Genomic DNA, 27,996 nt, shown 5'->3' with positions numbered 1-27,996 from the left:
TTCTTTGGAATATGGCCAACTGTTTAGTCCTTGGGGGAGGAGAGAGGTGAACGTAAAGACTTCAATACACGGTTGCAGGACTTTCCTTTTTTTTTTTTAAAGTTAAAGTTCCCTTTTTTGTAATAAACCGATTTTACCATATTGCATCCTACTTTCAACGGCTTGAAGCAAAATTACAGTAAAGCTCATTCAGATTTGCATTACATTACTACTATTCAGCAAGCTAAATTTCATATTTTTAATGTCCTTATGTTAAAGATTTTTGTTTAGCGCATTCAGGACCTGATTCACAAAGGGAGTCTGCACTCATGGTGGAGGCCCCGCAGTTGTTGAGTAGTCTCCACACTCGGGCAGAATCTTTGCAATGAGAATTCTCAAGTGCGGAGACTCTTCTGATCAAGTCTAAGCACTTAACTGGAATGTTCAAAGTCATGAGAAACTGGCTGAACACAATATGCTTAGACTTTCTATTTCACAAATTAGTGGCCATTTAAACTACATGTTAAGGAAACTCTATATAGTGGGGTTAGCAGCTGTTAATCTATGAACTCTTTTCTCAGATAAAGATTTCTATAGTACAGGAAAGAAGAGCAAGGTAGACCATAGCTGTTTTGTTTGCCAGACATGGTTCAATTGTATTTACTTCTTGTCGGTGTGCAACGTTTTTGCATAACCTTGGATCTAATACTAACACCCGCTGGGGCCTAGAGGTATTGTAAATGGGCAATATGAGCTCCCAACGGCTTGATATGGCTGCAGACTTTGGTTGTCTTGGCACAGTGATTACCCCACCTTTCATTATGAACCCCAACAGGAGACTATTTGGCCTCACTAGGATTTGTACTTTTGACCTTTATGTGCATAGACCACTTTATCAGACATATTGAACCACAGAGCTTAATTGGTACACAGATACAGACAATAAGGATAAAACACGGAAATAACTTAAGGATTTTAAAGAAACACAGGGTATCAAAAGTGGAGTGATTACACCAAGACTGATTTTGTAGCATTCTGCCTCATAACAAGCACTGAAGTGTAATCCACCTAAATTACTAACTCTAACCGTGTTTCTAATCCTAACCCTAACACTGACACCTGGATGTAAATGCAACACCAAAGCCTAAACCCCATCACTTTCAGATTTTATGCACTTTTCAAGCTTTGTATAGGCAAATTGTGGTAGGGTATATTTTCCACGCTTTAAAGTAGCTGCTTTGAAAGATATTCCCCAAGATTGTCCTGGGTTTCAATAAAAAGCACTACTGTAATAGCATTGTGGTTAGTGTATACATCATCATAGAAAAGAAATGGACCAATCATGACAATCATTAAATTACAGAACAAAAGTTTAACGGCAGGCATAATTGGGGAGAGGTGGGCGCATCACTAAGAATAAGAATAATTCTATAATCTCCACAGGAAGTCACTCACTAAACCTTCATTGGCAAAGCCCTCCAAAAAGCACTGAGTGCTTAACTGCAAGAGCTCAAGTGCTCAGCTCATCTCCTGCAGTACTACCAATCTGGCTTCAGATCATTTGCAGCTCAGGGGCCACTGCCTTACACACTGCAGATGATGCCTTCCTGAGTACAGATGAAAATTATCCCTGCCTCCTGATTTTGCTGAACCTCTCATCTGCCTTCAACATAGTAGACCATCACACTTTCAGCCACACCATGGAGTCTCAAATGGGATTCACTGGCAATGTCCTCCACTGGTTCTCCTCCTATATTTCCCTACCAGAATCAGTTCCTTCTCATGGGCTCCTGCAGATCCTAAAGATCCCTATCATCTGCAGAGTCCACCATGGTTTTAAGCTGTCCCCTTCCATCTTCAACTTCTACGTGTCTTTGGGGCTCTACTTATGACAGCATCAAAATGTACCAATATGCTGACAATAAACAATTCTCACCAAAGGCCAGGTCACTTGTATTCACTCTGGACACCAACATCCCATTCAAGGAACACATTGCCAAAAACAACAAAGACACCCTTGTACCAACTCTCTCTTCAAAAGAAACTGAAACCATTTCTCCCAGAAAGCAGATTCGGAACTGCTGTTCAAGCCCTTTTACTCTTGCATCCTAATGGTAAAAACACCTTGATGCAGGACCTCCCAGACTTCACAATGGCCCATTTAAAGGCATCCTACATGCTGTAGCATTTCTTATCCAGGGCATGAAGAAATATGATCACATCACCCCCATCCTGATGGAATTCAATTGCCACTCCTTGCTGACTTGCACCATCTTCAAAACCAGGGGCCTAATTTACATGGCCATCACAACCGCTTGTCTTGCAGTCACGCTCACCGTTTCTGGTGGTTCTTGGCATACCTGCTGCCAGGACACTATCACACTGGAGACTAAGAAGTGTAACAACACAAAATACAAAGCTGCAGGTCTTTTTGATTCATGTTCTGAAACAACATCTGTAAAGACTGCTCCACTGTTGCTCCAATTTAGGAAAGAATTGACGATGCAGCTCTTTAAAGACACCTACATCACAATGCAGTAAATGTACATTTCTGCTCCCAGAAGCCCAGCTACTTGCTCTACCACTCAATAACTGTATGCTTGCCTTTGACCATATACAGCAGCCTGCTACCTTTTGGGTAGATCCCCACTATACAAATCCTACATACATACATGCAAAAAGAGATTAACAATGATTTGAGAACGGAATAAGGGGTAAATTCATTAATTCAAAGCAACCGTTCCATTGAGAGACGGGCCTTTAAATATGGGCAATAAGTGATAATAAGTCCACAAGAGGTAAATTCAGCATCTTTAAGGAGGTGGTTGTAATGTCTTGCTGGACACATATGATGCAGCCCTTCCTCTGAGCCAGCACAAACACCCACCCCACACCCATCCATCACCGGCATCACCAGTAAGGTGACCCCGCCAATTAAAGGGGCCGAGCACTCATGCCTGTGGCCAGTTGAGTAACATAAGTAGTGGTGTCCATGTAATTATTTTATTTAGCATGTGTACCTTGGGCCCACAACATTAAAGTGGTTAACACAGCCCTTCACTTCAGATAACAAAGTCGACAAATGTTTAGATGTATTACTGTCAGAGAAAGTGTAAAAATATCCAGTAACCCTACGGGCAGATATTTTCCCGCTCTGTAGCATTGCCAAAAATTGTTGAATAAGGGCCACGTTTGGAATGGTAAAGGCTCTTTAACGCGGCCGTGCACTTCTCCGTGCAGACTTCTAAATGAGAATTTTTAGTTGGTGCGTGACTGCCATCTACTGGAATTTCATGAATTCGCACCAACATCTTTGTTTCTTCAAGCTCTTATTTTTTTTCACTTACTTCATTTGGCTTAAAACAGTGCGTCAACGTTTTTTGGCACGTTGCCCTGCCGCCCGACACCCATGGTCCCTTCTAACGTCTAACTTTAATTGTCCCCTTCCCTCCAATTCTAAACTAATTATTACTTCTTAAGGAACTGTTTACAATCACCGTAGTCTGGTTTCGTTCTTCTGTCTTTTTTTGTTGCTCAGAGAAAAAAGATGCTAATCTGTCCCTCTGGGAACACAAAAATTATTATTTACAAAGTTAGCATATGTCAATATGCCCACATAAGGGCACCCTCATTAAAATAATTAAAAACACCAACTCAACTAAACGCCAGGGGTAGGAAGTGACACCTTTTTACGCCTGATGATATATCCGTTGCCCCTGAACAGCCTGAACAGTAACCATAGTAGGCCTGATTTCCAAAATACACTTTGTAGCTCGTTTTGCAGTATTATAGTAGTACTACTAAACATACTACAGTGTGCTATACAGACAAGGCGTGCAGAGTTTATGCCTCCCCATTAGCTAAACTTATGTGTGCGTAGTTCTCCGCCCGCCTGCAGAGCTTCTGCACACATATGTAAACACATTAGTAGTAAATGTGGCAGGGACACAGGGAGTGTCATAAAAAGGGGCAGATTTATTACAAAAGGGGATGTAATTAGAGAAGAGTAAGAGGGCTTTAGCTAGGGTCAGGTATGGGTTTAGGGAGGGACGTCACACACTCGCACAAGAGTTAGTCACTTCCTCTACCGAGGGGGTGGAAACTTTTGCAGAAATGTACACTTGGAGTTTACAAATAACAAAACGTAGCAAACACACTCCACAAAAAGTAGTAAACTCACTCAAATGTGTACGTTACAGTGGCGTAACAAAGGCCCCCGCAGTGCGGGGAAAGCTCCAGGGGGCTCCCTCAGCACAGTATGCTGGACTGAGAGCTCCTGAGTAAGCCCGGAAGGGGGCCCCTCCATATACTTTGAAGAGGGGCTCCCTCGTGTTTCTTTACTCCACTGGTACGTGACCTATATAAATCAAGCCCATCATTTTTTTAGAGTTTTGAATCCTATTTACGTTTGCATACTATTGCTATGTTCTTAACCCCAGAGAACAGGGCATAGCAGGGTCAGTACCAAAGAGCAAGCTGTTGGTAGTAGCTGCTACGCATGCGAATTGAAATCTTTTGTAAAGTATCTCCATGAGAATTGCAGAGAGCTCTTTAACAATGGAATCCTTGAAGTCTGTCTTTGGTGCACCATTCCCTAGGAAGTTAGAAAACTATTGCCAACAAGGACTGCAGGTTCCATCCAGCCTTAACTTTCCAGTTTCTGACAATGATCACTTCTAATTAATAGACACTTTTTGTCTCCACCACTTACATTGGTAGGATGCCTGTGCACTCATCACCACCTCCATATTTAATAATGATACACCTAAGCCTTGTACATCTAGTCTCGTATTATAATCTCTAGATCAGATGGGTCCTGCAGGGTTGGAACCATGCCAGCGTTTTAGGATATTCCAAAAAGATACGTTTATAGACAATTCATCTAAATGGAATTAATTTCCATCGTCATTGATTATTCTGAAAATCAGGTTTGAATAGCATCCCTCAGGACCTGTGGTGGACATCCAAGAGACTTCCAGGCCATTTTGACCCTGGCAGGTGGCCCACCAAATTTACAGAAGCCTGGCAGTGTGGCAAGGATCTCTGCATTTTCAAGGGTGCGGTTGTGCATTGGCTCCCTTTAAAGACACTGAAGCTTTGTGAGTGAGAGTCGTGTTTGATGATACTGCTTAGAATAGATTTTTTGTTTTCTAAAAATAAACACCCAAAACGTGATTTTGTTTCATAAAAGCAAACATAAAACAAAATCAAAACAATAATCCTGACGTGCAGGGAGGTTTGTCCCTGCATTCTGAGGCCATCCTGTATTTTCATGATTAGAGATCACCTTATCTTGCATGGCAGAACTGGGCCTAAATTACCCCATTCCTCTGAAATATCATTGTCTTTTTCCATAAATGTGTAACATTGAAGTGAGAGCAGACGTTTATGTTGTTTGGCAAACATGTTCAGAAAATAGGACCAATACTTTGTGCTATTTGTTTGGATGTGTTTTCTGTCTTACCTGGGCTTGGCTGGTAGACAGAGGGTCTGATGCTTGCTGTGGTAACCATGCGAGGTTTGGTAGCAGGAGCTTCATTGTATCCTGTGTAAGGAGATGGTCCATGGGATGCCGGAGCTGGAGTGTTGGCCTGGAAAACATTACTAAAAGCAAAGCAGAGCTATGAGGTAAGGTACACCTGTCATACCACAGCGGAGGGTCAATTTAAAAATTCACCAGCTCAGCGTGAACTCTCCCACCACCCGCAAAACTGAGAACAAATTGCTGCTCAATTTGCAGACACTTGTGACCAGCAATTTACAGAATGACTCGTTATCTTTCAGGCACTTTAGCAGAAAAAAGAACATACAATTTGTATGAGAAATTTGGATCTCTTTTTTTCTTTTTATGCCTGTTTTAGTCCATTACGGAAATAGAGGGCAGTTTGAATTTTGAAAGAACCAAAAAATCATGGATCTAATATTTGCTGTTTCTTTTGCACATGACTCTCGAATACCCCTTATTTCTCCAATTGTACTAGGAAAATCTCCACTGAGATGGATTTTTTTATTTATTAAGTATCAGTTGTGAAAGTGCACGCAAAATGTTTGCCAGGATGTGTGCCACATGCAAGAAATTGTGTTCTTGCTCAGAATGAATTCCAACTGGGTGCCGGCAGCAACAAAGGAAGTCAAATATGATTTAATGTAAATAATTTGCAAAAGAGTTCAATAGTAGGTGTTCTTTTTAGTGCTAAGGCAGAATTCTTGACGTCCCATACATTTATAGCACTCCACACCTGATGATTTCCTATATATCTTCACAGTTAATATTCAATTACTTTCTGCCCGTAAACTTTGAAGGCTTGTTAGTGTTTTTCAACTTATAGAATCCCTGTTTATATGCTGACTTTACAGTTGGCTTTTCGATAGGACAATTAGGCTCACTACGGTGCTTTCTTGACATTTGTGGAGCTTTTTCCTGCCAAGACGAAGCATTACTGGCACCTTTATATCACGTTTTCTCTTATGTACGTGGCTCAATCGACACATTAGCAACCTCAGAAATTGGGAATACTGACACCACCTACTAGAATATCTATACCTGTGTCATATCTACTAGGACCCAATAGAATTCTTTTAGCCTTGAAAAAGTCAAGGTACACATATGTACTGACGAAACACGTGTTGGCTGTTTTCCTTTGAAGATAACACAAAAAATATTTTTTTCCATGAATAAAATCAAGAAAGGATTAAAAAATGAACTTTGGTGTTGTTCCTCTGTCTCTTTAAATCAAGACCACGAATCGATTTGACGCTTTGTTGTTATTGTTTTTCTATTAAATAAGACTGACTATCTATGCTTATGATTAATATGTCATAATTATTGTCACCTGGAATAGGTTTGTGCACACTTGACCCATTCGATTGTTTATATGTTTTGCTAGTTCTTCTGGACTTGCATTTAGTCACCTCTGGTAGTAGGTGACGGTGGTCTACAGTAGCACTCCGTTTGAACTGTATAGGTTTCACTAACTATACTATGGTTGTCGTTTCGTTTAGAAAAGTTTATTTCGATTAATTAAAAACAGAATCATAAAAGTATTACATAGCATATTACATAAAATTTACAGGGTCATACAATTATATTTATATCCGTAAACATTATTATATTGCCATTAAATGTTTTACGGGAAAGTTTTAAAAGAGATCAGATTAAAAAAAGGAACATTTTGACAATACAAATACAGTTGGTGTTAATACCAGACTCTACACTGTTCACATAGATAGGAAACAACAATCCATGACAGTAATCAATATCGGTTTCTGATACTGAGTGCTACTCTAATAAAACTAAGTACAGCATTACATATTGCTGGGGTTGATAGTGAGAGTAAATGATCATATCCCTCTTTATAATAACGAGATCCAAAGGTTAACTATGGTTGTCCTATAATTAATATTTATCATACTTTCAAGTGACAGTGCCGTTATTCCCTTTTGGGGACACTACTACCATTTCTCTAATCATAGTATATAATTGTATGTAAATCTAATTCTGTGGCAATATTGATAATCTAACGTGGTTGCGGTCGTCCTCCATCCACCATGAACACTATCACAGTAAGAAATCCTCTAGTAATTTTAACACCTTAAGTGTTGGAGAAAACTGAAGGAATATGTTTGACTGAAAAAACATTTGTTGAGGCCACTTCTGGAAATAAATTGATAGGGTTTTGGGCGATTGGGAAATTAGAGTATCCAATCATGTTGAAAGTTGACATAAGTGGTCACCCTTGGCCATTCCAAGGATTTCAGATTTTTGAGTTTATGATTAAACATTTAATTCAAAGTTTTACATTCTGGAATCTCCTAAATCTGCTGGGTTCTGGACGTTTCTAATATTCAAAAGGCAATCAGTGTCAGTGGCATGCAAACTGTAGGTAATATAACACAATGCCTATAATTCTAACAATATTTTAATAAACAAATGTATTCTGGAAGTTAAAGTGTGGATTTACACACTGAATTATGGTACCAGATCACAAGTTTGGAAAAGGAAATTGCTGGACGTGAAACATGTTGCCCCTGGCAACATAGCAATGTCGCACTTTCAATATTCACACATCCTTATTTAGAAAAGTGATTTTGTATGACAATTGAAGTTATATCATACACATCATAAATGCGTCCATTTGCATTCTCCTGGTTATGCTATTCACCAAATTTGCTTAAATTTCAAAGACAGGTTTCTTTTGTTGCTGAATAAAATCTTACCGATTTTACCCTTCATTCATGAAGATAAATTAGCAAGAATAATTTAGCCACTGAGACAGCAAACAAAATAAAAAATTGCAGATTAGCACAGTAGACCATATAAAGGGACTATTTCTTGCGTTGAAGGCGGTTAGCAGTCAGTTTTGTAGTTAATTGCAGTGAAGCCGAGCAGAAGTTGAGGAGACATCAATGCTAATTGAATGCATAAGTTACTTATGTGTCAAAAGGCAAATAAGCAAAGAGATGAAGGTATGAAGCATAGTGATGCATCTAAAAAAGTATATTGAAGAGATTAGCTGAGAACATTATCTGACGCCCTGCACAGGGCACAATGTGGGAATTACCCAAAATAAGAAGTAGCGCGTTAATGCATATGGATTGAAAACCATTAGTCATCAGTCAGAGAAATACTTGGCATGAACAAGATGTGATAGCGGTTATGTCAGAACGGCCAGCCATACACAACGCTGTTCGCTTTCAATTTATCCCAGACCTTAATGTACTCCTTTCCTAGTAACACAGAGTGGGATTGATCAATATGCTATCGGCTAGTTACTGAACCCTCAAGATCACTTGGGAGAGCTCAACCAAAACTGCAGGTTCTTGCCTTAAGGCAGCAAAGCTAACCCTTAACGGAAAACCATTATATCCTTGCTTCGACTGGAATAAAACGCCCCCTTCTAAATTCATATACTGCCCTGAAAGGAGGAGATGTTGTCGCTAGAAAAGTCAATTATTCGCACTAGTCATGACTGAGCGCACAAACTGCATAACTCAAACCTGGTCAAGTTATGTATAGCACACTGTTAGCAATAGCTTGCTTTTGTCCCAGAAGAAGTTGCATACATTATATATTTTGGTTATGGTAGAGAGAGAGAAACCCAAAACATAGCATATATATTGGGCTTATAGCTGAATATCTGTAGGCCCTCCAGTAGGGCCCTCATTACGAGCTGCTCGTTATAATCTGACCCATTGAGTTAAACACCAAAATCTGCATGTTATTCCCGAATGACTCGTAATGCGTGTTATTTATTGCATCCGATAAATAATGTGCCGAATGGTATTTTTATTTATCAGGGGCATTTTGCAACGGCTGATCTCGTAAACAGGCCATAGGTGAATTCATCCATAGGTTTAGTTCAGTTTATTAGACATGTGTACAGAAAAAAATGATATTGTACACATAGCAACAAAGCTCAGGCTTAGTAAGTAGCCAGAAGAATCATACAGAAGAGGGAAAGCCCACATATTAGGACGGATAATATATCCAAAGCGGAGGCACATTTAAATTACATCGTTATGCCTGATAATTCCAATTATTGAATTTATTGAAAAGCTGAACTAATGTAATCTCAAACTAAAAGAACCTTTGACTTGCACACCACCTCTGTTATGGCTCGGTGATTGGAAAGTCCTTTTGCACTGAAAGATTATCCTGATTTTAAGTGTAGATTAAATACCAAGTCAGGTCTAAACTTCCCCTAGCAAGCAACTTCGCATTACACCAAATACGCAAACTGTGCGACTCAGTGCTTTTTTGCCTGGCTGACTATCACCTGGTAAAACCTAACACAAATCACCGAGGTTAGCAGTGCATGCATACATGCTGCTTGTGCACCTCTGAGTGGATGATGACATGGGATTGGAGTGTTACCTACTTTGATGAAGTGCGCTCAGCAGAATACTGTGCAAAATGATCACCCAGTAAATACTAAAGCCAGCCCTCTCGGTATTTAGCGGCTCTTGTGGCAAGATTCAAGCTGACAACATGAGTCCCTGTTAATTATGACTTGGACCTCTTAATTAAGTGCCAGCTCCATCCACAGAGGAACCCTGGCCTGACACCGTCTGAACCAATTGTGTTAGTGATTAGGCTAGCATCAGCTTGAAGCTCTTTTGTTAAGCATTCTCAGCTGCTCAGAGTCAACTGTTGCAATACCTCTTTTTGGACTGGTAGCTGATGGAGGTGGCAGTGTGTCGATCCATGCTAAAAGAGGATAAAATGTTCTTTTTTCACATGGTAATAGCATCAAACAAGGAAAATGTCAATCATTGTTTTGAACATGGTTTAGAACAAGAAACATGATTTTGCTGTGGAAAGCCACATGAAGCTGTGTATGGGCAAGGTACCTGAAGTTTGGCACAGATACAGGCTGATCTTTTACATTCAAATCACTTTTTTACCCCTTCAGCGCGCATGACAAAGCCAGCTCGTCATGGGCGTTACCTGCGCTACGCGCATGACGAGCTGGCTTTGTCACGTAACGCGCGATTTTCAAAATCGCAGCGCACAGCGGGAAAATCCGCTAGCGCGCATGTGGTTAACAAAGCTTCTCCTTCAGTCATTTTCATATGACGATGCAGAAGACAACAATAGTGCTGATTACATATCCTCCACCTGCTGCAAGGGATTAGGTTGAAATCCCTCCTAAATAAATACCATCTTAGATCAGCCTTAGATTTAAGAGCAGTCCAAATATGTTATTTACATTAAAACTGGAAAGTGAAACAACCTGTGATCACCATAGAACATGACTTATCGATATGCCCAGAGTGCTTGTTTGAGGGGGGACATTTTTATCACAGAATGTGCTGCCCTAGGAATCTATTGTCATTTGAAGAATGTATCCATGCGCAATGAAGGGTCATCTGTAGGAATTCTGCACTGGGAAGTATTAGACCAGGGTTCCAATAAAGTTAATGTTCTACATACACTTTTGAATTGATGTGGCCTTCAGAGGCATTTGAAACTTGACGGATCCTGGTGCAATACATGGACCTACTAAGTCACCTTTTGATGATCGGTAGTCTGCCTCCACTCTCCCCTGTCCAGGTTCAAGCAACGAGGGCAAAAACAGAGATGTCAGAGGATTTTTTGTAGCAAAAACCTTCTAGGAAACAAAATGTTTCTGTTGCTCCATCAGAGATCTCAACGTTCCCACGTCCATTGATGAGGAGGTCAATTAGTCCAGGTTTTTGTATTTTAATTCTGGGATCTATAGTTCTGTTTAGCCCATTAGAAAACCATGACTACAGGTTTCATAATGCAAAGAATATACCTGGACTGAATGAGCTACTCTAACGTGGATCCAGGAAACGGAGAAGATCTACTGTACGCATTCAGCCTATCATACTATTGTTTTTTAAACAATTTGAGGGCCTAAATTGGGGGCGAATTTGGCATGGCAATTATTTTGTAAAAGCAGGCAGGCAATGTGAGTCAGTAATCCACATGTAACAACTTAATTTTTGGATGAAACACAACCGATCTGCAATTAGGAACCTCAGACAATGATATGTTTTATATAATAAACAGACTCATTTGTGACTTGTATTTGTCAGCAGCTTGCAAAGGATGATCAACATTACACAATTATTGAAAATAGGGGTTATGTGTGGTGTACAAAGATAACTTGTAAGATAGTTGACTAAGAGTACACATATCTATGATAAAGTCACATTTTACTAGAATCAATTAAATGTAGAACTCCTTGAGCATTATCCCTCAAAAGATGCAGATCTGTTACATATGGTAGATGGAATGTTATTTACCATTGTTTGAGTGTTACCCGGACAACTAAAACCAAGACTTATTAGATAGACATGAATGATTGTTAACAGGCTCCATGCTCAATAGGCATCTATATCCAGCCTGGCATTCCATTTTGTGAGTTTTGAACTCAAAAATCTTTTGGGTGTTGTAATCTCATTTGAGTGAAGCTCACAGCACTGAGGTTGCGAGAATGGAAAGCTTACAGAAAAAACAACCAATCTATGTATTTCACCTATTGGTCCATAATTTGACATTCTCAATAGGGCTGGGCAAATTATAATTTTTTTGTCTAAGGGATGTAAAAGAGAATTTCCAGATGAGTCCACTCTTTCTGGGATTCAGTTTCCCACCTGTGACCAGGTGTGAGATTATTGGCCTGCCTAAATGGGCAGATCAAGATAGAGTTATTCTGAAAGTCTGACAGCAACCAAATGGAATGGTCGAACACAGATACAAATTTACATTGGTTGAGAGCAGCGTATCATAAATGATGAAACAGTCTGCTCTCACCAATCAGAACTCGTCTTTGTGTCTCTAACCATTCTGATTGACTGTCGGTCAGACATTCAGAATGCCATGGTCAGTACATGGCTTTCTGGATGCCTAATTTCAGGATGCACAGGCAGCCAACACGAGTGGCTCATGTTTTCGGGCTATGAATGATCCATATTTTGGCTTTTTTTTAAAACTACCTTTGTCTAGTGGTAAAATGCAATTTCCACCATGGAACCTTTTGAAAAGCACGTTTGAAACTACTAAGAATTTATCACAGTATTCTAACTGGGCCGTAGAAGACTATTCCCCTTTCGAAACGTCAAGTACTCCTTTCCAATAGGATTTATGTCCACTGTTTCTGAAAAATATGTTGAAACACTGTCCTTTTGGGCACCCAGGATCTCTTCTATTGAGGTCCATCATTTCGGACATTTTAGTTAAATAATACATTTCTAAAGAAGTGTACCCTGATTGATGTAGGTGATCACATGGCCTTTGGTCATCAACCCCTTAAACAGGGAAACAGTAGGGTGCACTGCCTACTGCAGAAGAAAGTAGAATCAGACTAGATGACAATTAGAAATATTGAAGAACATCATTGCCAACAAGATACTTTTACGTGAGGAGGTTGCCAAGATGCCCAAATTAAGTGTGCGATATTGACTGGTCGGCATGGGCGGGTGTCACACTTCCAAGTCACACACTTTGATTAAACCAGGCCAACAGTTAACATCTTCTACACATTTGTACATCTAAAACACGATCTTAGCAAGAGAGCAGTGCTCATAGCAGGTAGACTGTCAAGGGGTTTATACAGGTAAGGATAAGAAAATATCTGGCATGGAGTAATTAGTTACTACGTCAATGATTATTTTATGCAGACCTTACAATTTCTTTAGGTTCTTTCTAACGAGCAACTTAGCTCTTGGAAAGGCCATGTCCCACACCCTTATGGAAGAGTGGTCAGCATTGTGCCTGGATGTGTCAACATTCAAGATATGATCAGGTGTGGCATGTTTATGCAACCATTACTTTTTTGTTTCAGACACATCATGATTTCATGTTGAACTGCTATGTACAGCTGACTGCAGGTTACATAACGCCCTAAACTATTATTAACCCCTTCAGTGCTAATGACAAGGGTAACTCGTCATGGAGTTTCCATTGATTTCAATGGAAATTACATGAAGAAGAGCAAATACCCTTAGCATCCAAGTGGTTAAAAGAGTGTAATGCCAAGTCCCACATGGAACCCAAGCCTGTGTGGTTCATCATGAAGTGCTCTTGCACCAAAGGTTTTTTCTTGCTGCCTTGGAAGGAAATAACAAAACAATAAGAATGTTACAAAGTATATCACCTCAGTGCATACCCAAGCAAAGCTGATCAGAGAGCACCATCATTGAAAGTAAATTATTTTTAGGTGATATATAGATTGGTCCATTATCAAACACACTAACACACAGAAACCAAAGAACAAAGAATTATCGCAAATTAGCAAAACACAATAAGCAAAAGGTGGTGGAGTTTCTGGTTTTTCAAAATTGGCAGTAGAAGACATCCACCATGGTCAAGATTCCACAGATTAGTGCACTGCTAAAAGGTTTTTACATCTTTGTAAAGCTTGAAAAATTGGGTAACTAGTAATCTGGACCAAGGGGCAGTAACATAATATAAAGTCAGCTTAATAGGGTAAAATAGGTAACTTTGTATAACCTAAGGGCCTAATTTAGAGTTTTGCAGACAGATTATGTACTATTGCCATGGTGTAGTACTTTACTCCTGCCATTACGTGGGTATCCATTTGCCAGGTTTAAGGCTATCCACCGGCACAGTGGACATCCCTTGTATTTCCAGGAACTGACGTCACAGCGGTTCCTGTAAGTGTATTGAAAGTTTGACGGAAGACTCCTTCAAACTTTCCAATTGTTTTTGATTTTTTAATCCCAAAGTGGGATTTCTTTTTTGTTTAAAAAGCCATTTTCTCCTATGGCGTGGGAGTCATTTTGCAATTTTCACTGCCCCTTACTGCTACATTTTACTTGCCAGTGATGGACAGTCAATACTTGCCATTTGCCAGCCCTCTCTAAATAGGAGAAGCGGAGAAATATCAACACATCCAACAGCCATTAGTCTATTAGGCCGTTGGAGGTGTATGTCAATGGCAGAGAGTCGACATACTGAAGGTCAGTCCAACTTTCAAAGATTGGGAAGGGGGTACGTCATAGCACCAAACTCGAAATATGGCCCTAGATTGTCTCTAGTCACTGCAAACATACTGTCTCCAGACATTTTATCAGACTTGTTTAACCCCTTCCGCACTGCGCGAATGTTCGGCGTGGACTGGATTCGGACTGCCCATGGCTATCGTCAGCACATGCCCACCCTGACCAGGGGCCATCCGAAGCACACAAGGGGTTAAAGACCTTGTACCACAGGAGGTATGATTACAGGAGATCTATTACTCAGAAGTCTGACGTCGGTCTCTCCCTGTGCAATTCAGTTTGTAAACAGTTCAGCAGTGGCTACAAGATTGGAGTATAGTGGCCATTCTCTCCAATTCTGTCTCCTAAGCCTCATTCCTTAATGTCTCTTCTGTCCCAGGCAAACAATCAATGTACATTTTCAAAGCCCATGTGCACAGGTAACAATAGGATACAATAGGATACAATTAAAGACAGGTGTTAAATATGACAGGACGGTTACAAATGAAGAATGAAGAAAGTCAGGCTCTGTTTGCCTTTTCTGGTAGTTTTTCTGCCCTCTGTTTTGCCCTTTTCTGATTGTTTTTCTGCTCTCTGTTTAGCCTTGTCTCCTTTTTTTGCCACTGTTTTGCACTCTTCTGCTTGTTTTTCTGCCCCCTGTTTTGCCTTTTTGTACTCGTTTCGTCCCTCTTCCCACTGTTTCCCTTCTCCAGCTACCCAGAACCCTGCCCTCCCCCAGGACTTACTTAATGGAGGGGGCAGCATGACCCCATTGAGCAGGACTGTGTGGAAGCTCCCTCTGCGACAGTTCTCCTGTCCAGTTTGCCCACAGACTGCTGCCTACCTGCTGCCCTCTGTTTTTGCTTCCTCTGCCCGTTTCTTGCTCAGTTTGCCTTTTCACCTCGTTTTTCTGCTCTCTGTTTTGTCTGGTTTGCTAGTTTTTCCGCCCTCTGTTTTGCCTTTTTCTGCTTGTTTTTCTGCCCTCTCTTTGGCCTTTTTCTGCTCGCTTTTCTGCCCCTGTTTTGAAATTTCTGCTAATGTTTCTGCCCTCTATTTTGCCTTTACTGCTCGCTCGTTTTACTGCTCTCAATTTTGCCTTTTTCTGCTTGTTTCATCCCGCTGTTTCCCCATAGCCTGGCATTTTGACTGAGACCTCGCACCCCAGTGACCAGATACCCCCAGGGGTGACAGTGCTCCGCTCCACAAATTCTGATTGATCGACTGACTGTCAAAGAAACCAAATTGATTGTTAACAGAGATGTGACCACAAGAAATGCACAGATGGGTGAAGGGGATGCATTCATAAACTAAGGACCAAAACAGTGCAAGAGAAAATCAACTGTTATTCAGATAGAACACGATGTCTTAACAATAAGGTTAATGGGCTTCCCAAATGGATGTTTTAGCATCTAGTTGTTTTTAAGTTTCTCTGACATACCAATAACAGTCCATATCCATATCCAAATTGTGTTGATGGGTCTCCATGTTTAGGACTATGTTAAAAGTCTGGTAAGCAGTTGATCCTCTAGTCCAACCTTAGAAAGACGACTCCCATTAAATATTATTGTCTTGCTAGCTCGAATTTTGCACCCCTTCTGGTACACAGCACCCCAGCTGTGTATTTGTTACTTGTTTGCTCCAGACTGTGAAGCACTGTGCCTTTAGAAAGTATATATGTAAGTGTATAAAGTTAGAGAAGGAGGCTGATCTAGTTTCCCTAAAGTTTTGGTACTTTTAATTCCTTTACGACTCGAAGACCTGCACAAAAGCTTCCTTATGCAGTCCAAGGCTATTAGGGAGTGGTAGATGAAACTGTACATCACTGAACAGAAGAAACGGGCAGGTCGTGCTCTAAACAGTAGTTCCGCTTCCACTTCAGGTACCGGTCACACTCCAAGTCACTGTCCACAGATAAGTTGAATACAAAGTCTAAGTGAAACGTGTCTCTGTCCCTCATCTTGTTTATTTTCAGTAAGGCACTTATATCCCTCGCTAATAGTTACTTTTTGGTTTTCCTCTCCCTTGTACAAGCATTGCCAGAAATCCGAATCCAGAATCTCCTCCAGTTTTAATTTTCTTACAAAAAAATCACGAATTTGTACATATTTAAAATAAGTGTGTTCTGGTAGTTTATATAATAACCTTAATGTTTCGAACTCCAAAAAACCTGAGGAGCCGTAAAGATCCCCAAGTTTCAATATACCCTGACTCGCCCATATTTTACACCCAGAGTCGAAAAAAATGCTAGGTAAACCTGGGTTGTTCCATAGACTTAAAAGAGGATGATAAAATGTTAGCTTATTCTGATTCATAAGTATCCTCCAAATGTTAATCATGTCCTTTGCAGTCTTGAACCTCACTCTTTTGAAGTAGTTTGGGTCATTACTTCTAGCCAAAAACTGCAAGCAATCTGGCCCCAACATAAATTGATGAAAAAAGTATGGGTTGCTGGAATTAAACAAGCTCTGTAGCCGCCCCAAAAATGATGCAAAATAATATAATCGGAAATCTGGGAAATTAAGCCCTCCTTTTATAAATGGGAGTTTCAGAGAGGAGAGTGCTCTTCGGTTCTTTTTATAACCCCAAATGAAGCTGCCCAATATGCCATCTAGTTTTCTGAAAAAGACTGTGTTTATTTTCAGCGGTATACATCTGAATAAGTATAAAAATTTTGGCAAAATGTTCATTTTAATAAGGTTGATTCTCCCGATAAGATTTAATGGTACCTTATGCCATTTTTTAAGGAGGGCCTCAGTTTCTTTTAATAAAGCATCATAGTTCAGTAAGATAATTTCCCTTATGTTAGATGTTAGCTTAATGCCGAGGTAAGTAGCAGCATAGCATACTCCCATCACATGTATTGTCGGTTTATAGTTGGCTATAATTTGGGTTTTGTCTAGGTTTAGCTTATACCCCGAAACTTTTCCAAGGATTTCTGCCTCTTTAACTATACCTAACATGGATTCAGTCACATCGCTTGTATAGATTGCCAGATCATCGGCATATGCTGTTATTTTAAAAGAGTTTGCCCCAAATATAAATGGTTTTATCATAATTTGAAGCTGTATGGCGTTAATAAAAGGTTCCATAGAGAGGGCAAATAAGAGGGGTGATAAAGGGCAACCCTGCCGAGTTCCTACAAGATGAGTGTCCAAAAATAGCAGAGAAATGGGCCTTATGCTTTCCCATAGGTATCACCTCGAATGAAATATCATACTCTTTAAAGAAAATTGATACGCTAGTCCACTCTTCAAGTTTAAAACTGCAAGCTTATAAAACAATATGCCAACTTTATCACACTCCTCTACAAATAAGCAAATGGTCCCCGAATAATGTCTTTAATGATCGAACCAAATGCCCAAAATGCCACCTACAGGCTGCTGATCTAGAACACATGTTGGTTCTTTGTCCTGCGCTAGTTTCGTTCTGGGACAGTATAGGAAAGATACTGAGATTGAAATTGTTAATTGATGCACCTTTAACATCTGAAATGATTCTGTTAGGTATACAGCCCAATCCTACACCTTTTCAAGATTTAATTTTTATTGTGCTGGCATGTGCAAGGCTAGTCCTGGCTAGAGCTTGGATAGATGATCAAGCACCTAATGCGAATGAATGGTTGTGTTTGGTTAAAGATATACATCATATGGAGCTATCTTTAGCCAGAAAAAGAGGAGTGAAAGCAATGATTAAAGTAAAGAGAATATGGGGAGGCATGTTTTATACATCCGAAACTAACTAACTTGATTTGAAGCTGTGTCTAACTATAATTTAGGTAAGATTGTATTTATTTGTGTAAATCCTTCCTGTATTGTATTTATTTGCCCGTCTGAGTATTGTTTATTATTTACAAGTTTTGGTAAACTACTTTTTGTAATATTTCTGTAGACACTGGAAGTTATGTACAACAAAATTCTGATTATTCTGTTTAAATCTGCCTGTGATACCCACAAATAAAAAGGTTTAAAAAAAAAAAAAGAAACGTGTCTCTGTCCCAACCTTTTGGCTCCCGAAGAAGGTGCATAGCCAGCACTTAAATGTCCCAACCCCACTCCCATCATACTTATTCTGAAGCTGGTTCCTGCGTGCCCTGAGTTCCCCTGGCCATGGTCGATCGTGCAGCAGATAAGTGCATTCAGAGGGCTAGGCGGCAACATTTCGGGATAGTGTTGGCTCCCTCTGGAGCACCTTTGGGCCCTCTGAAGAAAAAGAGGGCCCCTGTTGAGCTTCTGCCAGCAAGGCCTGCCACAGCAGATCCAGTTGGGTCTCATTCTGGCCCCCTACCAGTGCTGCCACTCAGGCGCCAAAGACCTTGTCAGTTTCAACTGCTCCAGCATCAGCTTCGACTCCAGTTATACATACCTCTGATCAAACTGTCTGTTTCCTATAAGGAGTCAGCAACAACCCATACCAGGCTTATGTCAAGTTTGAGATTACCATGGTGGATCTCCTAACTATGAATGAACTCACCCACTCCCTTGATGCCAATAGTTCTCTAAGGTGGACATCTTATTGGATTATATTCTAACACTGTTCAAGACCTTCAAAATGTTCCACACAACAATGATAATGATGAGAAGAGAGATAACATGCTCCCTCCTAATTACAACGGATGCAGACCTATACTAAGATTTACAGACTGCTGGTGGCTTGGATACTTTCCTTGAGACAGAACTGGACTCTTTACTGGGCTCCTCACAGAGAATATGTCTCTTTTGTGTGGTAGTTGCAGAGCAGCACACGTTCTGGAAGTTCAACTCCCTACAATAGAGACTAAGGCAATTTGACTGACAGAAATCATGCACCCTGGGTTTTCTACATCAGAGTCCTTGCTGTCCTTTAACAAAGCTTTTAGAGAAACATTATTCATTCCCTAGTCTAGGCTTTGTTTGTCTCACAAAGAAGGTTGTCTGATGGCTAGGCGTAATAGACCCACCCATGGAGATCTCACTTTTCTGACCCGGCACCTGCACTCTTGAGAGCTCAGTCGTTCAAGTTTCCATTATCAAAGTTAATCACAATGCAACTTTGGCAAGAAAACAGCTGCCTATGTGTTGCAGTGCTTCAAAGACAGCAATTGACTGGGCTTCTCTTTGGGTTTATCTATCTCTGGCCCTTCAATTCTACCAGCAATATCAAATGTTGGGATAATGTTGTCAGTGTCTTGCCTATTGCCATAGGCAGACCTTGCAACCTGTAAAACAGCCAGCTCAGCCATAGCGCTGTTCCAGGGGACGCAGTGGAAGCAGAGGCCGTGGCCATCCTCATGGACAGCAGTCCTGCTCTGTCTCCTCGACAAAAGAAAGGACTCAAGCTGAAACAAGACGCATGACTTCTGAACACCTTCCTTGTGAGGGACAAGGTCAAGATGTTGACTTTGACCCATATTCTTTCTGGTCTGGATTGTGTCCTTGGACTTGCAGGATGCGTACTGTCATGTACTAGAGCTGCAGTCACATAGATGAGTCCTTTGGTTCGTGGTGGGGTCTGAAGTCTTCTTGTTTACCATCCTGACCTTCGATCTCATCTCAGTTCCTCTGATGTTTACGAAGGTGATGGCAGTAGCTGCAACCCATCTTTGCAGGCCAGAGATACATGTAATCTTGTAACTTGATGACTGGCTGCTGAAGTCTGGCTCACTGCAGTCAGTCTGGGCTAACTGCAGAGAACTATCACACTTTTTTCACCCCTGGGGTTTTCCATCCAAGAGCCAAAGTTTCACCTGCAGCCTATGTAAAATATTCCTTTCATAGGGGTCATCCTGGACTATGTGGCGTTTAAGGCATTTATACTCCAGCAATGAGTCCAGGACGTTCAATGTATGATCCTGAGGTGGTGGGCTCATTCCTAGGTTTTGGTGTGGACGATTCGGAGACTTCTTGGTCTTGTGCATCCTGCTGGTCTTCTATGCCTGTTGGCACATGCGGGCCCTGCAGTAGAACCTCCACCTGCAGTGGGCACAGAACCGAGGTTGCATCTTGGACAATATTTGCATCTTACACCCCAAAGTAACTACGACGCCACACTGCTGACCCCATCCAGAGCACAATGGATAGATTTATCATCTTTGAGATGGGGTGGTCATTTGGGAGAAGTGGAGAGCTGGGTCCTTTGGTACCTGGTGGAGCAGAGGGACCAGATCAACCTTATGGTGCCTCGTGCCATTCGAGTGGCTAAGACGGCTCTCCTTCTGTCACTTAAAGGAAAACCAGTTCATGTCTGGACGGACAAAACAATGTGGTCCTGCAACAAGCAAGGCCATGTGAATTCATGAGTCTTGTGCCAGGAGACACTGCAACTATGGAGGTGGCTGGACCTCCAAGGGATCTCTTTGGTGGATAATCATTTGGTGGGCCTTTTGAATGCCAGAGTGGACAAGCTCATTAAATGTCATCTGGCAGACCAAGAATGACAACTTCATCTGTAAGGAGCTCAAGACACCTTTACTCAGCGGAGTGCTCCTTCACTGGACCTTTTCAGCACCTCGAAGGATGCACAATGTCACAATTACTGTGCAAATGAGTTTCTAACTCGAGTCTCACTGGCAGCCGCCGCCTAAGTTGTGACACCCGTTTCCCGTACACCTCCAACCTCTGTCACTCCTACCTTCAATTCTGAAGATCAGGGAAGACCGTCTCATATCATCCAGATAGTCCTAGATTAGACCAGGAGAGTGTAGTACTTTAAACCTGAGTTTTAAAGAGGGTACCCCTGTATCTGCAAAAGAGCAGGGTAATGCACTCAAATCTCCATAACCTAAATATTCTTGTGTGGAAATTGAGCTACAAAAACTGAGCAAGCTGATCTTCCTGCATAAGTAGAAGATGTTATTCTTGTGGTTAAGTCATTGGACACAATATGTTTTCCTGGCCTGATCCTCTTCAGGCCAAAATGCCTAATGTTTAGTGTTTGTTTTATCTCTAGCCCAGAAAGGCTATGCAGTGTCATTGTTAACATTTATTTGTCTGCCCTTTTAGCCTTTCTATGTTTGCCTGCCCAATCCTCATTATTAAAATAATCAGTTATGATGAGTTTCTTTCTCACATGCTCCCCCTGTACCCTTCATAATGCCTCAATGGGACCTTAATTTGAGCCCTCTCATTTTTGATGATGCAATTACTTTTGTGGATATGTGAGTGAGTTGCAGGCACTGTCAGCGTAGCCTGTGTATACTATGTTCTTCCTGGACTTGTTATTCTGCTGACCCATTCTGGTGAGCTTTTGCCATTGCACCTTCGGACACCGTTTTGGGTAACAATCACGCTTTTTAAGTGGCAATAATAATCATAAAAATAACAAATTGCTTTGAAGCCTGGCAACTTGGAGCTCTTCCTGCAAACAATACAGGTCAATTCTCTCTCAGTGAGTTCTCATTGTACAATGAATAGAATAACAGAGTAAAATATGTTATGATTAAAGGAGATAAGTCTTAGTTATGGACACAACTAAATGACATTAAATGTTACACAGGATTCTTTATGCATACATCTAGAACGTTATATTTGTCATATCCACCTTACGTTTCCTATAGTGCATGCAATTTTCGGGTGACATGTCCTTTCCTTGTTTATCATTTTAAACAATCAGCCTTTATGAAAGATGCCTGTAGGACATAGGGAGCAAAGCTCCAAGTTGTGCGCAAGCACAAATAAGGAAAATTCATTGCACAAAGACTGGAAAACTTTCACCCAGTTTTGCCCCTACGCGTATGTCTCAAGCAAGCACAAGTTTGTGGCCAGCTCCTTCGGTGGTCTCATGATTCTTATACATTAGTAGTCATTGTAAAGGGCCCTTAGACATGGTGTTTGGTGTGTAGAATCCTAAAGATCTATGGGAAGTCCAATTGTTAAATCGACTGCACACAGTCACCTGCCCTATCTCACCAATATCTGTTATATGTAACGCTGGACAGGCCAAACCGCAGGACACTGAAACACCCACTCATAGTGTCACAACCACGGTGTCTCCATCTTGCAAGGGCTGTGGGAACGAATTTTTAAAATTAGTTTGTGCGCTATTTTTGTGAAGCAAGTCAGGTTTCTTCATTAAAGAGCTCTGTACTATCAGGATGCAAGTCCCAGGGAATCTGGACACTTAACAGTGCTCTAAATACAGAAAAGCCTAACTTCAATGTGCCATGAACCACCGAATTGCATGTATCACCTATTATGTTGTCTCTCCATTACTATGGATTTTATAGACTATGAATGAAAGAATAATTGAGTATTCTTTATGCCAATTTTATGCAGCACCCCATTACCTTTTGTAATATTTCTACTGCACAGGACATTTAAATTATATACAGTAAAATTGGCTCCTATATCTGGTCAGATGATTTTATTGGATTTTTCGCTTATTCCTTAAATAAACAGTCACTTTACTATTAACACAATTGCATCTAGTGTAGCCCAATTACTCTGACCCAATTTGCCTATATCCGATATATTCCAGAGTGGATCCGGGTTGTGATGTTGGAGGGGGGTCTATTATATTGTAGCAATGTAAATCCAATGGCACAAAATAGTAAACCTGAAAAATGAGCAAGAATCTATCGCTGATCAAGTTAGTATTGTTTCCATCACTAAGATACATTAAGTGTGAATGACAAGGTTGAATCAGAGACCCTCCTTAAATGAAGACCCCATGCATTTTTCCAAGTTGCATAACTTCCTAGCCACATTTTTGTAAATCTTTTGAGCTCATCCGCAAATTAAGAATGATGCTGTCACACTAACAATAATCAAGCGGCGTACTTGATCTCACAGCTCTTCAGTGGCAAGATGCTTTTTTCAGTTGCACATTAGTCCATCCAAGAAAATAAAGGATGACACACTCAATGTGAGGTGGTGAGTGATGATTTCAGGACTGATGGATAGGTTGAACACTACAGGACACTGAAAGCATAATTTCACAAACTCAAACAATGAAACAGAGCAGACACACAAGTCTGTACATATGCTAGATAAGGTCACCGCCAGAGGGATTAAGCTTTCTCTCTTACAATCGAATTTCCACTGAAAACCATCACAGTTTAACAATTGCATGAAGCCTAGAAAGTGGAACATTGATTCTGAAGGACTACCAATATCTTTGCTGAAAGAACACCAGGACACAATATTAGACCAAATTATAGCTTTTCAACCGTTTTATTTCTTCCTTAAGTGGAAAGAGATGTCTCCTTAATCTTCAATGCGTGGTTGATGTATTTCTTGCTAGTTTTGCTAATCTAAGCATTAAATATTGCTACTTTTCCAATTTCTTAAAGGTGACAATATTTACTAAGACAGATGGGCCTTTATAACTAGCACTCACAGAGGAGCTGAAAGATTCCCTTTAGGAATGCACAGATGTATAAAAGGTGTACACTAAAAAGCCCATGTAGTTTGGGAATTAAAACAATTATTTGAAACATGTGAAGAAGACTTAAGTGATGACCAAGAGTTACCTACCTCGAAAAGCTGACTTGGCTTGCTTGTTGACTATCCCAGATAGTAATACGCCTATGGCGATCTAGTGGCAATCCATCAAGATAGTAACACTTCTACATAGAGAGCTCCCAACAGGCTCACTATAAGAAAATGTTAAAAGGTCACGGCCAGGTGCTCTCTCGGACCAGTGATAACAGGAGAAAAGACCCTGTGACTCCCTACAAGAGAATACTCCTCTGTTTCTCCACCTTAACTTTAGTATCAAATAATTGGTTCATTTAAATCTGCAATGTTTTTTTCAGGTAATCAGGAATATACAATCTGTGGAATTCTTCAGGACTGAGATTAAGAGGGTCACACCCAAAGAATCAACACAAAGTAAAGAAAACAGCATATTTTAAGCATAGAATGATTAGCAAAGCTGCACTGTGTTGCAAGAAAGACTGAAATCACATTTAGTAGCAAACTCTGATCTGAAAATGAGGGAACAGGAAGAGCATGCAAGCTGTCAGGGATGGCAATCTCCCTTGACGTGTTAATGAGATCCAGCCAGCGGTGGTACCTCTGGTTTACTTTTCTTGGAAGAAGAGTAAGGGCCCCTGTTCGTTTGACAACGTTCCTTTTCTTAAGGACTGGCCAGGTCGTGAACACGGGAGTAATGTACAGTGCATCCAAAGCAGTCGGTGTCTCTGGCGATTTAAAAAGTTTACGTCTACCCACAAAAAGTTAAGAAAAGGCATAGGTCAAAGAAATTGAATGATCTGACCAAGTTACTCACTTATTACACTGCCCCTCTCAATTAGTAATCGTCTCCACAATCTCCCCATTGTTCATTAGTAGCACACTTCTGCTCTACAGCTTCTTCTCAAGGACGAGAAGATGCAGTTTACTGTTAGTCCTTGATTACAAGTGCCCAGCAGATAGGTGACATTCATCATACCTATCAATCTCTGATACCCAGGTTTTCATAATTTATTCAATATGATTTTTGTTGTTGCAATTTTTCCCCTTTCAAATTTAATGATATTCAGATTCAGGTGTTTTCTGCACCCCAATCCGCATGGTATTTACCAGGCATTTGCCCCCTTTTTGTATCAGAAGGCCAAAACTGTTGACACAAACCTCAGAATAATTTAGATGGTGCAGACTTTATCGCTCCTGACAATAACCAGATGCCATAAAGTCTCACACACATGTAATTGTGACCCTTTCTGAGGGAGGTGTTTGTGCAGGGTTCATTAAACACTGGGGCACTCATAACCAAGGCCTTAGACTCTAATTGATTATTTACCCCAGAATGTATCACTCTTTGTCACCTGCTACACAAAACCTTTAAGGGAGGATGCAATGTTAATTGTGTTGGTGAAATTCAATACGTTTGGTAAATATGCTTTTTTTGTAGCCCCAGTCTGTACTGCCAGATATTTCTCACCTTCCACAACTAAAACTCTGAACTAAACTTCTGTGGGCAGGTCAAGCTCACTCAAAAGCCTTTAATTTATTTACATGTTTGCTGAGGAGCTATTAAAAAACCATCTGCTGCAGAACTAACCCCAAGGACCATGAATATATTCACATTAGTTCTGAAGCAGTAGTTCCCCTTTCTTTGAGTATCTTTGCAGAACAAAGAAAAGGGTGATGCCAGAATTGCTTTAAGGGCTTTGTTTGACATTTTTAAACTACATGACTCCATACTAGTACTTTCCCTCTCAATTTTATCCCACATATTCCTATACTTGTGGGAGCACTGTGTTTTAGCATGATGGGACCATTACTATTCGCTCTGTGGTTTTCACAATGGCATAGGGTGTTGTACATGTCAGAAACTTTTTGATGCTTTTTGGGGTTTTTAAACCTGGAATTTCATAAGTGAGGGTCCTTTTGCTGATTTTGCAGGCCTTACATCGGCCACATGGAAAGAAACCATTAAGAGGTATCTTATTGGATACATTAGATTTAACCGTGAGATGACTATGCACTAAATCATCTTTCAAAGCTCTTGCTTTACGGTAAGTTACCAGCGGATTAGTAGGTAAATCTTCCCTGATGACATTGTCCGTTAGTAAAATGTTCCAATTCTTTTTCAGAATTTTCCGGACCTGTTCTGAATTCTGTGAATAGGTTGTGATTAATCTGAAAGTTTTGGAGTTCTGTTTTTTACTTTCTTTAGGTTTCAGTAAGTCTAGTCTAGATCTTTTCTTGACTTTATTTAGAGCTTGTCTGAGCACGCCCTCATTGTACCCCCTCACCCTAAATCTGTTCATGCATAGTTTAGCTGCCTTTTCAAACTCTGCTTCGGTGGAGCTGTTTCTTTTAAGTCTTAAAAGTTCCCCGTAGGGAATACTTTTAATAAGTTTCTTGGGATGATGACTTGTTGCGTGTAATGTACAGTTCCCTGCTGTGGCCTTACGATACAGCTTTGTATGCAATGTATCCCCTTCCACAAAAATGGTCAAGTCTAGAAAGGTTACCTCTGAGTCACTTATTTCACCACTCAGCAAAAAATCAGCAAAAGGACCCTCACTTATGAAATTCCAGGTTTAAAAACCCCAAAAAGCATCAAAAAGTTTCTGACATGTACAACACCCTATGCCATTTATTGTCTGATGTGTCCATGTGGACTAAAATACGTCGGGAGTACCATCAATCCCGTAAAATTACGTATATTGGAGCACATGCGTGCCATCAGCAACTTAGACGAGTCATATCCTGTGGCACGACACTTCGACAAAATGCATGGTCGCAACAGGGATCTGTTGGCCTACTTTTGTCTAGATAGTGTCCCACCCTTACCTCGTGGGGGTGATCGCCTACAAAAATTACGGCGGCTAGAGTCACGGTACATTATAGACCTACAGAGTAAGAGTCCTCATGGACTTAATACACATGAGGATTTAGCAGTCCATTTAGGATATTAATACTATGTAGATATCTCAAATCACTGAATTTTGAAACACTAATGAATTGGTCTTGTGCTTCTTGTGTGTTCTTTTCTTTTTCTCTGTCCTTTTCTTTTCTTTTCTTTTCACCTTAAAAATCTTTTTTATTTTTCTTTTATGTGTTTTCATCAGAACATGGGTTGCTTCATAAACTGCCTTTTTAATTAGTATGTGTGTATGTAATCATGTCAGCAAAAAGTGGTGGCAGAACATAAGCCCATCCAAGGGCTTAATTATATGTGGATAAGATATATGCCCATTCAGGGCTGTATTATATGGTTTGGGGATGGCCAAATATGTATTTGACGCATTCATACCCCTAACTACAGGAAAAGCGAGTGATATATATCTTTGTCGTTTTTCACTTTTCAAATGTACTCTCAAGATGGCGCTCATTGTAGCCCTCGAGTAGTCCTTTGTTTTTGTCTATGCCATCACTGTGACGATTGCATTGTATGTGTTTTAAAAGTAATGGCGGCGCGCTCCAAGTTGCAATTGACGAAGGCTCATCGCCGAAACGCGTCTTGTGTGTGCTGGTAGCCAAATAAAGAATCTTTGGCTTTGTACCCCCCTGTGAGTGCCGTTTCTAATTTCGCAGGACTGCGTATTGGATTTTGTAGCAAGAATATATATATATATATATATATATTTATATATGTATATATATATGATATATATGTGATATATATGTGATATATATATTCACTGAAAAAAACATAGGTTTCAGGCACGTTATAGTTAGAAATTAGCATTTAAAAAACCTTAGAAATTCACTGAAAAACAATAGGTTTCAGTGACGTTACAGTTAGTTGGACATTTCTCTTGTGCAAAACCATAGAAATTCCCCCGTTATAGTTAATTCAGCGAACTATAACTCACACACCCGCAATGCACTGCTAATGACGTCGCATATTACATCATTCATGACATGGTCAGTGACATCACTGATGACATCTCAAATAACATCACTAATGACATCACCCAGTTACTGTATTTTTAAAAAAAGTTTAAATATGTATTATACATATGCCACGGTGTATTGAAGAATGAGTGGGTGTATAAGTGTCTGGATGGAGTATTAAGTTGGTGCGTGACTGACTGTTTAAGTGAGTCCTACTGAATGCATGGGCTAGTGACTAAACTGTGTGAAAGTCTGTATCAGTCTGTCTGTTGTTGTATAA

General features: G+C 40.4%; 1 protein-coding gene across 1 annotated transcript in view; it reads right to left on the bottom strand.

Annotated features, from left to right (window-relative positions):
* The window catches only part of LDB3 (LIM domain binding 3), a 432,694-nt gene that overhangs the window by 112,181 nt on the left and 292,517 nt on the right, over positions 1-27,996 (bottom strand). The window contains exons 9-10 of the mRNA XM_078643294.1: positions 26,266-26,281; positions 5,444-5,570 (exon numbers count right to left, since the gene is read on the bottom strand). Of these exons, the coding sequence (XP_078499420.1) occupies positions 5,444-5,570; positions 26,266-26,281 (143 nt within the window). The remainder of the gene's footprint in view (positions 1-5,443; positions 5,571-26,265; positions 26,282-27,996) is intronic.

Source organism: Lissotriton helveticus, chromosome 5_1, assembly GCF_964261635.1.
Source record: "Lissotriton helveticus chromosome 5_1, aLisHel1.1, whole genome shotgun sequence".
Taxonomy (NCBI): Eukaryota; Metazoa; Chordata; class Amphibia; order Caudata; family Salamandridae; genus Lissotriton; species Lissotriton helveticus.
This window is presented reverse-complemented; position numbering and strand designations above follow the sequence as displayed.